The 14,373-nt window shown below is 40.0% G+C and overlaps 1 protein-coding gene across 1 annotated transcript; it reads right to left on the bottom strand.

The window, feature by feature from the left end:
• LOC113034861 (bifunctional 3'-phosphoadenosine 5'-phosphosulfate synthase 2-like) lies at positions 1–13,936 on the bottom strand. The gene is made up of 12 exons (XM_026189978.1): positions 13,410–13,936; positions 11,470–11,584; positions 11,158–11,393; positions 10,877–11,015; positions 10,587–10,705; positions 8,986–9,099; positions 7,850–7,961; positions 5,414–5,619; positions 5,160–5,295; positions 2,629–2,897; positions 2,316–2,545; positions 1–639 (listed from the first exon to the last, which is right to left on the bottom strand). Exons 1-12 carry the CDS (start codon positions 13,431–13,433, stop codon positions 498–500), a joined length of 1,842 nt encoding a protein of 613 aa, XP_026045763.1. The 5' UTR covers positions 13,434–13,936; the 3' UTR covers positions 1–497.
• Between the last annotated feature and the right edge of the window lie 437 nt (positions 13,937–14,373).

Genomic DNA, 14,373 nt, shown 5'->3' with positions numbered 1-14,373 from the left:
CACATTTTATATATATAAATTCCTGTAGTACTTCATAATAATATAAAAAGATTAACATGAGGGATTAACACAATGACATCTATAACATGTAGGCACTGTGTGCAATGATAAGACTACGGCTTTCATTCAGGTGATACAAATACAGTGATACAGTTGTCATGTTAAAAAGGTAATAAAAACTTCAATATGCATGTTTTTTGTCGTGCGCCCTTCAGTGTCTCATGTATGCATATATATAAAGATTTCCTTGTCTTGGAATGTGCTCCTATGTGTACAGTCATACAAAAAATTCTAGTTAGATTTAATTTATTAAAACACATAGCTTAAGGTAATATGCATATAATCACAAAATCTCCCCATTGTTTTACAGGAATGAGATTCATATTTTGATTTGGTGAAGATAAAACTCCCACCGCTGCAGTTTGCACCAATAAAAATCCATCCCACCTTAAATAATCCTAAAGAATAAACTGGATAGTTGCTCATGAGCTTGTTGATTAGTTTTTCTTCTGAAGAGAGGTGTAGTACTCGACCAACACCCTCCAGGCTTTGGGGGCCATAAAACCATCTGGAGGGTACTCTCCGCTCCGAGCCAAGCTCCTCATCATGGTGCCAGAAATGAACTGAAACTCGTCGTGTCTGAGAAATTGTAGAAGAATGGGGGAAAGGGAGTATACAGTGGCAAGGACAGGTTATTAGAAATCAAAATTTGTAAATTCTATAATAGCGCCGTGATTAGATCTCGACTCAAATACCAACTACGACACAAACACATATAAATGCAAAAGCCTAATAATTTACAGTCTAATTTTTGTGAAATTTTTAGTTTGGCAATGAAGTTTTTGCCCTAAAAGTGTGTCGAAGGCAATGCAATGTTTTACTGTTCAGTAAAGAACACCCAAATAAGTACTAATGAGCTACTACCCTTTGTCCTTAAAAATGTGCATTCCTTCAACAGCTGGTGAGCGGAGAGCTGCACCAAAAACTGTAGCTCAGGAGTTAGAGCAGGTCATCACTAATCGGAATCAGTCCGATCCCTGACTACAGTCTACATGCCAAGTATCCTTAGGTGAGATACTGACCCTCACGTTGCTCTCAGATGCATTGATTGGAGTGTGAATGTTACATAGAAAACACTTAAGCATGGAAAAACATTCTTGTATGAATAACGAGCGCTCTCACTGCTCAGGTAGAGTAGAGAAGTGCTATATAAGAACCAGTTCACTGAATGAAGAAAGTGTTTCATGTTTGTGCCGCACTTTTTTACAGTTTTATTTTATGTTTCCATGTGTGGAGCCAAACTCTGGAATAGAAAGAGACAGTCTCAACAAGCACATGGATGACAAAGGACTTTATCAAATACCACATGGTAAATGATATATATATATATATATATATATATATATATATATATATATATATATATATATATATATATATATATATGTGTGTGTGTGTATATGTCTCTGAGTATATATATAAATATTATATTCTAAATAGAATTGTTTATTAAACCTGAATGCGCTTAAGGTCAGTGATTGTGTGTGAGTGATTCTATAAATAGAGTTATCATATAATTAGTTTTTATTTTAATTTTATTTTGACTTTTTGCTTTTAATTCAGTTTAGTTTAAGTTCCAGAGTGAGTTTTTAATATTAAGTATTTAATATTTACTTAATAATGTTTAGTTTTAGTTTAAGTTTATTGGTTTCAGTCTTAGTTGTTATTAATTATTGCTGTATGGACGACATGTGTCAGAGGTGAGATTTAGAAAAAATTAGAACAGGTATTACAATGAAAACACAACTATTAGAAAGTGGTTGTCTACAAGATGTCCCTTGTATTTTTTTTTCCAAGTCTAGTTTCTATTTTAGTTAATTAAAATGGTTTTTAACCATCTAGTTTTAGTTTTTACTTTAGTTTTAGTTAACTATAATAGCCTTGTTATAGCTCTAGGTGAATGTATGCGTATATTTATAATTGTCTGTCATTTCATATACGGGCCATTAGCTTGTGAAAGGAAGCTGAATATTGCAATCATCCATTAGATATGAAGGAGGGGTAGAATGATATTTTTCAGCAAATTTTTGAGATGCTTATATACAATCAAGCATCAGGTTTTGTATTTTGTTTTAGTAGTGTTTGCTAACTTCAGATTACTTCAGGTGGTTAGTAGGGGAGTCACTGACCGGTCTTTAGGCTGGTGTGAATGGGGCTTTAGCAGTTAATTTTGCATTTCTAGAAGTATGCGACCCCTTGAGGTTCAATATTGACTGCAACTTACAAGAAAAACCTGCAGATCTTTCATCACTCACCGGTCTTTGTCATAGAAGTCCATAGCCTTCTTAGTTTTGTTGTAGGCAGCTACCCTGAAGGGAATGATCTCTACAGAGGTGAGACCTGGGGCCATGGACAGCACTTTTCCACCATGGGTGGGCTCATACAAGTCCTTTTTAGTCTCTGGGTGAGGCATACCTGCAGGATCCCGGCCGACAATGTAAAAGTTTGCTCCGGCGATCATTCTGGCTCTGCAGTGCCACTGAACCTGAAAGACATTGAAGCTGATATCACATGCACCCATATTTTTTAAAACCTTTGAGTGAGCCATAAGCCACCACTGCTGCTCACCTCTGTAGGTCCAGCATACATCATAGGGGAAGGGAAGATGGCAACAATGGTGCTAGCTGGGTCCAACACGCCCTCCTCCAGGACAGCATCATGTTGCCTCATCCTCCACTGCAGAGGCACATCGTCGTCTTTGGTCCAACCACCGAGCGGGTGAAGTAAGAGGACTGGATTTTTGTATCCTCGCTCCAGCAATCGCCGCTTGGTGTCCTGCATGAGCAGGGCGTGACCATTGTGGATCGGGTTACGCAGCTGGAATGCAAACACCGCATCTAAAGACAGAGGAGCATATAATAAAATTAACATACAATAGACACACGTGCTTCATGATCATGCCTTCCAAAATATTTGTCACAGCCAACATGCGAACCATGCCTTTAACAGAACTCAAATACACCCTGATCATAGTGTTTAAATTCACTTTTATCAGAACAAAAGCAACAAAAATGTTGGTGGTGTGTGACGACAGACAGATGCATAGAATTTTATATTTTTCTTACTGTCAACAAATCCCATTATACCTAAAAACCAACAATACTGTCCACTCACATTTTCTCCTCCTTCTATATCTATCTATACAAATATATAAAAAAACGTAGTTTAACAGTGGGTTTAACATAAAATTTAGCTATACTTTCACACACTTACAAGATCTGCATTACTTGTTAGTTATGTTAATCTGATGTTTCATAACTAGTCCTATAGGGCTTTGCTATTGAAGAAGACTTAATCCTTCCCACTTTGACCACATATTCAGCATTTTTTTAAACTTTTGCACTGGGTGACATTACAAGCATAAAAGAAATAGCATTGTGTTTATTTTAAGTCAGTCCCATGTACATTAATTACTCTTTAGCATACTAAACACAGCCCCCAAAATGCATAATTTCCCTCTGTTTGATGTTGATGTTTTCTATGACAACAGTCCAAAGCTATTTTAAGAAATCACGTGTTTTATAATGTTCTTAGGTGGGAACAAACAGGTTTGGGCTTGGCATGCTATGGGAACTACTGAGACAGACTGTTGGTTTCTTTTTGCTTTGGGCTTGTTAACAATAAGAAAGTACAGGTTATTGTCCACCTAGTGCAGATAACACCATGCTCTCACACCGGTAACAAACCTCAGCATAGTAAAAACACAAAGTGCCAAAATAAACAGTGCATTGTGGATAAGATGAATAGGTAAAACAATATCTGCACAAAGCAGTCACATCAAAGTTAGCGGGTGAAAGTAAAAACAGATGATGTCATTTAATTGTTCATTGCATTCAGGAATACAGTTAGCTCCATTAGCTTTTGGACAAAGACACTTCTTAGTTTTGCCACTACACGGATTTCAGATCTAATAATCAAGATGTGATTGGCGTGCAGACTTTCAGCATTTTGATTCAAGGGGTTTAACAAAAGTTTTGCATTAACTGTTAAGGAATAACTACTATTTTTGCAACCTTGCCCAAATTTTCAGAGGCGCAAAAGTAATTGGGCAGTTAAACCATCAGTAAAAACTGGTGCAACCTGTAACCATACATGGTCATGCCATAATGACATGTGAATATCCTTCTGTCTTGTTTAACAGGTAATATAGTATGTTTCAGATCACTTCTGTCATTTGGGTACAAATTAATCTTGTTTTTAGTTTTCCACAACCATGTAGGCTCTTTGACATGTTGCTTTTAGGAAAATCTAATCTGTCCTTCCAGTTCCAAAGTGTAACCAGTGTTGTAAAAATTAGGGAAAACAACTTTTATTGGATATATTTTTGTATTCTGGAGTCATCAACTACAGTTATCTTCTCTGCGGCTGCTCTGCAGTCGCTCAGACCTTTTGGTGTTTCTGAGCAGATTGTTGATCCTAAAGTGTTTGCTATCTCTCAGATAGGTTTATTTTGGGTTTCAGTCTAATAATGGGCTTTTTCACTTGCACCAACATCTCTTTGGACCCCATACTGAAAATTCCACTGAACACTTGGAATACCTCCAGATGTTTTACTTGTTTAATGTGCCAGGGAATAATGAGAGTACAGGCCTGCCCATGAAACTCCTGATTAGCCTTGGAAAATGTGGGAGTGCATATACAAATATGCCTGTAATTGCTAAACAGTTAATAATTGAATACTTTTGTTACCTTGAACTAAAGTCTGCAGTTCAATCAAATTCTGATTGTGTGAAGTAAAATCCACTGAGGTGGTGTACAGAGGCAAATTTACAAAAACTGCCATTGTCCAAATACTTACAGACCTAACTATACTATATGTGCCCATTGATCACAGGACGTGTCACAAAAATCACCATGCAGCTTTAAAGTTACCATTTAATTTTTTCCATCTGGTCCTTAGTCAAGTTTTCTGAAAGACAAAGGGTGTATTGCTAAATACACTGCTTTAATTTTTTTCATGTTTTCACCGGTTACCATAACTGCTTTATTATAGAGAAATATATATGTCATACTGGAAGTTACTGACAACAAACCAAACAAAAAGGCCACTTCTGTATCTCCTGATCGTCACTGTAGTGTTGTACTTTAGATTTTCTCACCTGCTTTCATATCTTTGAACTTCTGCCTGAGCTCCTTTGGAGTAAAGCGGTACTGGTCAAGTCCATCGTTCCATCTGATTCGCTCCAGCACCTCCAGATCCCCACCTACCAGCCAGTCACCTCCTTCCATAACCATCTGCCAAGGATAAAAGCAGAGAACAGTTTTTCATCATTAAAATGTGTGATGCTGGCATGAGAACACCTTCCAGTCTCCAAATTTTTAACTGCGCACAGGTTAATAGCTGCATTATAACCTTAATGTACGGGTGTTGTGGACAAGTAGTGCCCCACTGGCGGGCACTGCGTTCCTCCTTGCGGTGCGCGTAGAACTCGGGGTTCCTGAGAACAGCCACACGTGAACCTTGGTACTCCAGAGCTACCGCTGCACAGCCCTCCAGCTTCTCTTTGGTCTCAGAGCTAACAGGCAGGACAATGGGAATAGACATGTTGATGGCCCCACCTGAGAGAGAAGATGAAGTGATCTTAAACATACAAAGCCAAGCAATTATAATTCTACGAGTGTTTTCCTTTTGAAATACATGAAAATATGAAAACATATATGAAAACAGGTGCAGCATGTTAGGATGCCTGGGTCGTTGACCCAGAGGTTTGAGTTTATTATATTATTTATCTTTTCTAGTCTTTGGTTTCTTTGTTAGAGTTCTTTCTTATGGTTTATGTCTCTGTGTAATCCTTAGTTGCTGTCTCCCCTGTCTGCTATATCCCCGTGTCCAGTCGGTGTCTGCCCTGGTCCCACGTCTCTGTTCCCCCTGTTGTAGTGCCTGCCTGTGAGTCTGTGTCTGTAAGTTCAGTCTGTGTTATGTTTCCTGTTTTATTTTGAAGGTCCTTGTCTTATGTTAATGTATCTGGTTTTGCTTCCCCAGTTTCGTTAGGCTCGATTTGCCACAGCTGTGTTTCTCTCCTGTTGCCCATTCCCTGATTGCTCCCTCTGTGTTTCTCTGTGTCCGTGTCGCGATCTACCCTTATTGAGCTGTGTGTTCTGTCTGTGTAAGTGTATTTTCTAGTCCTAGTTTTGTTGCCCTTTTGAGTTCACGTCTGTCTCTGGAGTCTGCACTTTGGGTCCTTGTCCTGCCTGCACACAGCCATTCCATAACACAGCACACTAATGACAAACACTTCAAAGAGAAGGAGTGTGATCTCAGAAAGGAGCTGTAATGTCTAATTAAATATAATTACTATTATTGGGCAATGAAGAAATAATCAAAGAATTAATTGGTCTGTCATTAAATAATAATATATTTTACAGTTACTTCTGTGCTTTAAGGACATGCACATTATCTGCTTTAGAGCAATTTTGTATGTCAAGTGGAATAGCATGTGCTCATTTTAAAAATTAGAGGTTCATTCATGCTTTCCCTTCATTCTTGCCTCATTTTAAATTGAACCAGACAATAATTTGTCTGTGTTATTTACACACAGAAAGAGAAGAGAGGAATAGAGATATTGCTTAATTTCGGACTTACATTATGTGTAAAGTTTGTTGCCACAAGTGTAGGCGACTTGTAACAACAAAGATTATCAACATCAACTCTAGTTAAGTGTGGCCACACTTTTGACTCACTTTTCTCTCCTGTTGTTGTGTGTGCGAGCTCCCTTACACCCCTTGCACATATACTCACAGAGTGAGAGAGAGATCTCACTGCCGAATTGTGAATGGAGAAAATGAAAGCGAGTCAAATATTTTAATATTACTGTGAGTTAGAAGTGAAACAGCTGAGATCAAATGCTATGTTATGTATATGTGACGATTGAGTCAGCAGAGCTTCTGTAACTTTTACACGCCATTCACATCAGCCAACCTCGCCAACCCTGCTCCGTAACTTTAACTGTCTTGAGCTGCTGTTGTCCCTAAGCGCTTTCACTTTGGAATGGAATATCTAGGAGGGAACAAATTTCATGAAGCGACTTGCCGCAACAATCGGATCTTATTACAGCGTGACGTTTGAATGCAGTCAGCTCTCTGGAACAACCCATTCTTTCACAAATGTTTATTAGACATTTGATTTTATACACCTCTTGGCAATGACAGTGAAAATACCTGAATTTCAAGATTAAGAGGCATGGCCCAATAATTCTGTTCACATTCATTGATTGCAGTAGATTGCAGCTTGTGCTTTGCATCCACTGTTAGGCTTGTATGAGGCTGAAAGTGATGTGTAAATGTTGCTAGATGTCGCTGTGAACCGTTTGCTTGAACTTGGAGATGGTGTGGACTCCGATCTGGCCCAATGTATGGCTGGACATAAATTTTGGACTTTCAACTGTATTTACACAAGTTTTACAGCTTTTCCTATCAATAAAGACCTCCCCGAACGCAATTCATAATTCAATAACAGATTTCTGTAAGTTTGCACGTTTACTTCTTACCATTTAAGCCAAAATAATCATGCTAAGAGATTTCTTTCATTTACTTTTTACTGCTGACATTGCACTTCTTTTTCTTATGTTAGAATATCTCATTGATTAAATGTGTAGTTACATTTCTTTGCACTGGCAGAAAGGGGAGATTCACTGGTCTGGCCCACATAAGATCAAAGTGTATGTAAAATTAGTCTGACATCCCCACACTAACTGAATTAATCACAATTCAGCTGCCTAATGTCACTTTTAGGAGCAGGGAGGGGGTGTCTAGATGTTGTAGATGTTGAAAGTTTAAGGACTTTTCTTACCATCTAGGAGATTGCCAAAGTGCATAGTCTGGAGGAACTCTCTCTCTCTCATGAATCCCTTTAGTGGACTGGCCCAGCCCTCGGCCAAAACCTGCACCCACTGCAGATCCAGCTGTAGATGAATAAAACAGCATCGTCAGCAGGATGAAAAGAAAATAACACAAAATACTTGTAAACTGCGATTCCAGTTCAGGAAAGCCATATATTTCATTTGCTGTATTGCAAATTAAACACATTTCAGTGGTATTCACAAGTTAATCTGTAGGCCTGCTCTAAATAAGTGAATAATTTAACAGTGGAAGGATTGACCCCAGTGGAATACGATAAAATAGAGACAGACAATATGAGCTGCAGATTTACAAAAACCATTTCAACTATAGACACAAAGAGTAAAATAACAACTTGGCTACGCAGAGAATAAATTCACTTTAAAATACTTTCCCTTTTTAAAATGAGCATTACTGATTTATTTACCTTTATTTTCACAACGTTTGAAACAATGTTTGCCAAGAAGCTGCATATCTGTTAGCATCTGCAGAACACTGACTGACAGTTACGTGAGCATTTCCCTATTGATTAACCAGGGAAAAGGAAATATTTTCTTAGTACACAGTGTCAGCGGTTGGGTGGAGGCGAGGAAGAAGGAACCCAAACGCAGGACTCGCAGGTAGGTGACGATTTATTATAAGGAGTGGATGAACAGAACAAAGGGAGAAAATGGCTGGCTGGACGACTGACTGAAGCACTGACTGACTAACGGAACATACAGACGGAGAGACAACATCACAATAACATCAATGACACGACATTGGACTGGTTGAACTGAGGGACATAAATACACAGGCTGAGTGATGAGAGATTAGAACCTGGTGAGTACACAGCTGAACATAATGAACTAATGATAAACGGGAAGAGGACGGAACATAATGCACATGGACCAAGGCTAACACAATAAAACAGGAAGTGGAACAGGCAGAAGATAAACAGTGAACGTGAACTGAAAATACTGGGTCACCGACCCAGGAACCCTGACACACAGTGTCCACACTGCAAGGAACGTACCCATAACTAACTGTCTGGAGTGTTTTGTACTGACTCTGAGTTCTCATTTGCTATGTGACAGTATGTGTACTTACTTTTGTAATGCTGATGGTGGGCAGCGTGTTTGCTTCAGCCAGAACATGGTTCACCCTGTCCTCTGGGATAAACAGTTCAGTCACCTCCTCCAGGATCTCATTTGGTACAATTTTCTACATACGAGAAGAAAGTGAATGTTCACAGTTTAATAACGCTGCTCATGTAGGGACTCAATGACTTTTTTTTAAAGAGTTTAAACAGCACGGTTAGTGCATCGGAAGGCTGTAAAATAACATTTCTTTTTAGATTAAACTATACTGCTGGGTGTATGCTGCATATTTTTTGTTCCTTTTGGTGCAAAATGGTGCTTTTTTGCATGATTTGCATTTGCCAAAGAAGTTCGCCTTTGGGCACTAGCTGAGTGGTGCACACAGTGCGTCTAATTACAGGTTTACATTCTGAATCAGACACGGCACACTAAATAAATAGCAAATTCATAAGTATAGTATTGGCTAAATAATTTATTTTCTGCACCGTTTGAGTTTACGGAAGCTCCTTTCAATAAAATCAAACATCTGTGAATGCCTTGCCTGATTTTGTTTGATGTAATTCTACACAGCAGGATTAATGTGTGCACACTGCTTCTGCGTATTCATGTTGACACAGCGGGGATATTTAAAAACAAAAAAATCAGTCACCTGTTACCTCAACGACCGGGGCTGTAAAAACACACATGTTTACACATTTACTCTATCAGCAACCTTTCCTTTAGTAAAGATAAGACGCTTGGCAACAGAACCAATGGCCTTTTAAATACTCAACAGAATCTTGACTGTGTGTGTGTGTGTGTGTGTGTGTGTGTGTGTGTGTGTGTGTGTGTGTGTGTGTGTGTGTGTGTGTGTGTAAAGGTCGGTTAGTGTCTTTTCTACATAGAGCTACACTCTTTACCTGTTTTTCCAGTTTTGCCTTTGTAATATAGATCTACATTTGTACATACATGAAGTGCAAACATATTGCTCATTCACATGCCTTTGAGTAAACTAAACTCTTTTGTGCATTACTCCGAGATTAGCGTGCGTCTCATTTTCACAATCATGAAAATTAAAATGATGTCCTTTGTGTTTCTCTATGTTATTTGCAGCAAAAAGGCCAGGGGTTTTTTTTGGAATGGGGGGGGGGTTTAAAAAAAAAGGGAGTCCATATCCTGTACTTAATTTTTTCGTTTTTAATACTGTACTTGCTGAATCACTATTGTTTGCTGCTGTAATATAAAACCACTGAAGTGCCAGGTAGTTCATTGCCTCTGGCTAGTTGTTACCAACCACTTCCTTCTCATGTGAAAGATTTCATTGATGGGCAGAGAACACTGAAAGATTGATGTTAATTATCACGACTTATAGTTTGTTTTAAGGGGGTGTGGCCTCCCTTAATAGGCCTCCCTTAGTATATTGAACTTATTTTAGTACAACAGCTTCATGTTTAAATTAAAAAATAACTGATCAAGTATTCAAACTTTTACATAATTTACATAGTGTCCTCTTCATCATCCTGCTGAGAAATTGCCAAGTGTAAATTAACACTGTGGGTAGAGTCTGTGTACACTGTGCTGTGTGGTTTATTCTGCTTTAAAAGGTCTGGAGCAAGTCTTCTGGAACCCTACCTGTTCCTTAAGCAGATCCAACACTTGATGGAGACATTCATTTACAGAGAGTTCTCCGGTTTTCAGAACAAGCTCTGGACGCTCTGGACGTTCGTACTCTGAATCAATCCCAGTAAAACCTGGCAATAAACCAGAGATATCAGTCAGACCCTATCAGCATTAATACTACCTAATCACTTGACTGAGACAGAATTACAACATGTGGTAAACTAGCCTGTAGATATTCATAGGGTCTGGGATGACTTTCATATCTCATAGATGTTTCTTGCTGTGAGTACCATCACACTGACCTTTGATCTCTCCAGCGCGAGCCTTTTTGTAAAGTCCTTTCACATCCCTGCTCTCACACACTTCAAGAGGCGCGTGGACAAACACTTCAAAAAATGGCAGCCCGGAACTTGCGTGGACGCTCCTTGCCTCGTCACGATCCTGTGGGAGAAACGGCACGGATACATGATTTCAATGCATTTTTGATTCGAGGTCGACTTAAAATCTAGCGTCAACCTTTGTTAGGCAATGATTTCAGTCTTAAATAAACACATGCAGCATGTAACTCTTAAGCTTTCCTCACCTTGGCGAAAGGAGAGATGAAACTGGTGACACAAACGAGGCCGGCATCGGCAAACAGTTTGGCCACCTCTGCAACACGCCGGATGTTCTCCTCGCGGTCTTCAGCAGAAAAGCCGAGATTCTTGTTCAGGCCGTGGCGAATGTTGTCTCCATCCAGTGAGTAGCAGGGGATACCATGGGAGACGAGATAATCCTCCAGGGCAAAACTGATAGTAGTCTTTCCAGCACCAGACAAACCTAGAGGTAAAAGCATGGTGGTAAATAAGCAAATTGATCCCAGTCTAAATATGGTGGAAAAACTATAAAGATTTACCAGTGAGCCAGATGGTGCAGCCCCTAAAGCCCCCCTTGGTGCCCACGACCTGCCCTCTCTTGCTCCGGCTGACGTGGTGGGCCTGGTACACCACATTGGTCGCCTTGTTGAGATTCTAAAAGAGAAGCAGCAGGGGCTCCAAATATATTATAAATATATAGGCTAATATATTACAAGATATAGACCTAATGTATAGGCTCAGAAGCAGACAAAAGGGTATTCAGTTTGAGCGTATTCAGTTCACACACCAAATGACATATTTACCTGGATAGACATCACAGACAAGTCTCACCTGCTGTTCACGATGTCATAGAACAAATAGCATTTGCTTTTCACTGGATCCTTTTAAATTTACTTCCAAGTCATGTAAAGTAACACGTCATATATAATTTTTCAGACTAGACGAATCTGGTTCTACAAGGATAAAGTAACTATGTGGATGTGAATGAATGGAGCTGTAAAGACTTATAAATGGGAGGGTAGGGAAGCTCATGAGGGATGCAGGGAGGGAGGGAGAGGGAGGAATAATTGACAATGTGTCCAGTGTGCTGCCTGTAGCCAAGCGATGATGTGGCAGTGCTCGTGCCCACACGTTCACCCTCTGCACCCAGTCGCCCTTCTTCCTTACACCCTTACGCCTATAATGCCTACCCAATATGAAAGTAGTTTAACAGCTCGAAGGACCGCACAGGATTCCAGCTGCCATTGGATGAACTTCTGTGAAAAGAGCCCTTTTTTCCTGGTGCTAACACAGCCTCGGTTGTAAAAAAAAAAAAAAAAAATCCTGCACTCTGACACAGCACAAATCAAGGTGTGTTTCAATCAAAGGACATGGAAGGCATACCGCATGTGAAAAATATACAGACCCACACGCTGTGGGAGAGGCCTAGACAAACAGGGCTATTCTCTTAAACATAGGAGCCACCTTCCACTGCAGCCTTGCGCTGCCAAAACACCACCTCATCATGAATACAATGATGGCACTGGCTGGAAAAACAAAGTCCCATCATTCACTATTAAAAGTTGTAATACCTCTTGTAATAATACCATCCTACCTTGATAGTTTTTACCCTCTTTTCATTTCAATCCCCTTTTCATTTTCTCTTGTTGTTGCATTCCTTTTAAAGAATGCCCCTTGTGTAACTCTTCTCCCCTCGCTCCAGTTCAACTCCCATCCTCTTTCTCAGGAAATCACAGGGGATAAATGCTGATAACTATGTCAGCGAATTCCTCAAAGAAAATGACACATGAGTATTTCTTACTTACTTAATTGCTCCTGAGTTGCTCAGCATGGCAATTCTGAAAGCTTAGCCAATTGAATTAGCTACTAAATGTCAAAAGGAGCGACTATTTCGCAACTTCCTTTGAAAAGTGACTTTTTATCAAGAAAGCTGATGATTAATCTTCGTGGTTGCATCAGTGTTACAGTGTCAGTAATGATGCACCCCTTCAGTGGTGTATCTCTCATATGTGGCTCCACATACGTCTGCGGCATTCCCGTGCAGCATCACTCTGGCACTTTAACAGGGGCCTCTTTCTCCCCTCTCTCAAAAGACACTCTATGTTATGAATGAACTACACTGACATGGATACGTTACTACAACAACTGTCCCATTCAGAGTCGAGGCAAGTCTACAAACAGCCACACCTGGCAGGACAGTAAAAAAAAAAAGCCTGCTTTTCAGAAAATTGCATTTAAATAAATAATCACTCCTAATGAAAAAAAGAAGGGTTTTTTTCTGCACGACCAGCAGACCTTCGTAGTAAGATCGCCGTTTTTAAGGAGGGCTTAAAGCAGGTAGTCTATTAACGTGACACTAAGTTCGCACACATGTCGGGCTGCTGGCTGACACAGTACATTTCGCTTTTTGTGGGGCTAATCTGATGACAGCTTAAATTTCTGGTGTCTGATTCGACCCGTTATCTCCACATCTACTCACTGTGCGAAGCCTCACTCCGGACATTTCGCTCTAGTGTTATGCCGCCAAAGGACTCCTGGACGCCGGACTCGGACCGCTGCACACACGCAGGCCTGGATGTTCGTCGGATGCTGGATCGACTTATAAAGCAAGAAACTTTGGGCTGTAGTAATCGAAAGAGGCAACGGAGGGGGGTGTTTAAAAGGGACTTTCAAGACACGTAGCACTCCACTGGCCCTGCCTCTCCTCCTGGCCCTCCTCCTTCAACGTTAGAAAAAAAAAGCGGATACCGGCAAACTTCAAGAAAAACGGCACTAGCAACCTAAACCGAGGTAAAACCGGGTAAAGCTGGATATATCGACCCAATGCCACAAACTGGCAAGCGTTGGAGTAAAAATCACTCTTACTGAGGCGTCGAGGAAGTCGCTGGTGTCTTCCCATTTCCCCCCACACGTCCAGACGCCACTGGCTCACACCACACCTCACCCCATATGAAAAAAACCTCTTTAAAAAATCCAGTCATAAAACAAGCAAGTAGAAAGTTTCTCCTGGATGGAAATCTATTTTGTCCCAAAAATGGGGCAACAAGGGGTTAAATGTAGCCCACGTTTAATGATTAAATGTAGGGCACAGTAAGGAAGCACCAATGGGAGAATGAGCCTCTCCTTAGAAGGGGTCTTTCAAAGGAGTCTTTCAAAGTTTAGAAGTATCGATAAGTGAGTTCATAAGTTTGTTTAGCAACAGAAAAAGATGTGTAATCAACTAGCCAGACATTTCTAAACCTTACAAAATATAAGCGTTAATTCAATTTTATTTATTTAGCGCCAAATCGCAACAACAGTCACTTTAATATTGTAAGAATACAGAGAAAACAGAGATAACCCCAACAAAGCAGATGTCCTACTATGAGCGAGCACTCTGCAACAGTGGGAAAGAAAAACTACATTTTAACAGGAAAAAAACTCTGGCATGCCAGGTTCAGAGA

The sequence above is a fragment of the Astatotilapia calliptera genome, chromosome 13 (genome assembly GCF_900246225.1).
Source record: "Astatotilapia calliptera chromosome 13, fAstCal1.2, whole genome shotgun sequence".
In the NCBI taxonomy this organism is placed as follows: domain Eukaryota; kingdom Metazoa; phylum Chordata; class Actinopteri; order Cichliformes; family Cichlidae; genus Astatotilapia; species Astatotilapia calliptera.
Note: the sequence above shows the minus strand (reverse complement) of the source record. Positions and strands in the feature narration are given on the sequence as shown.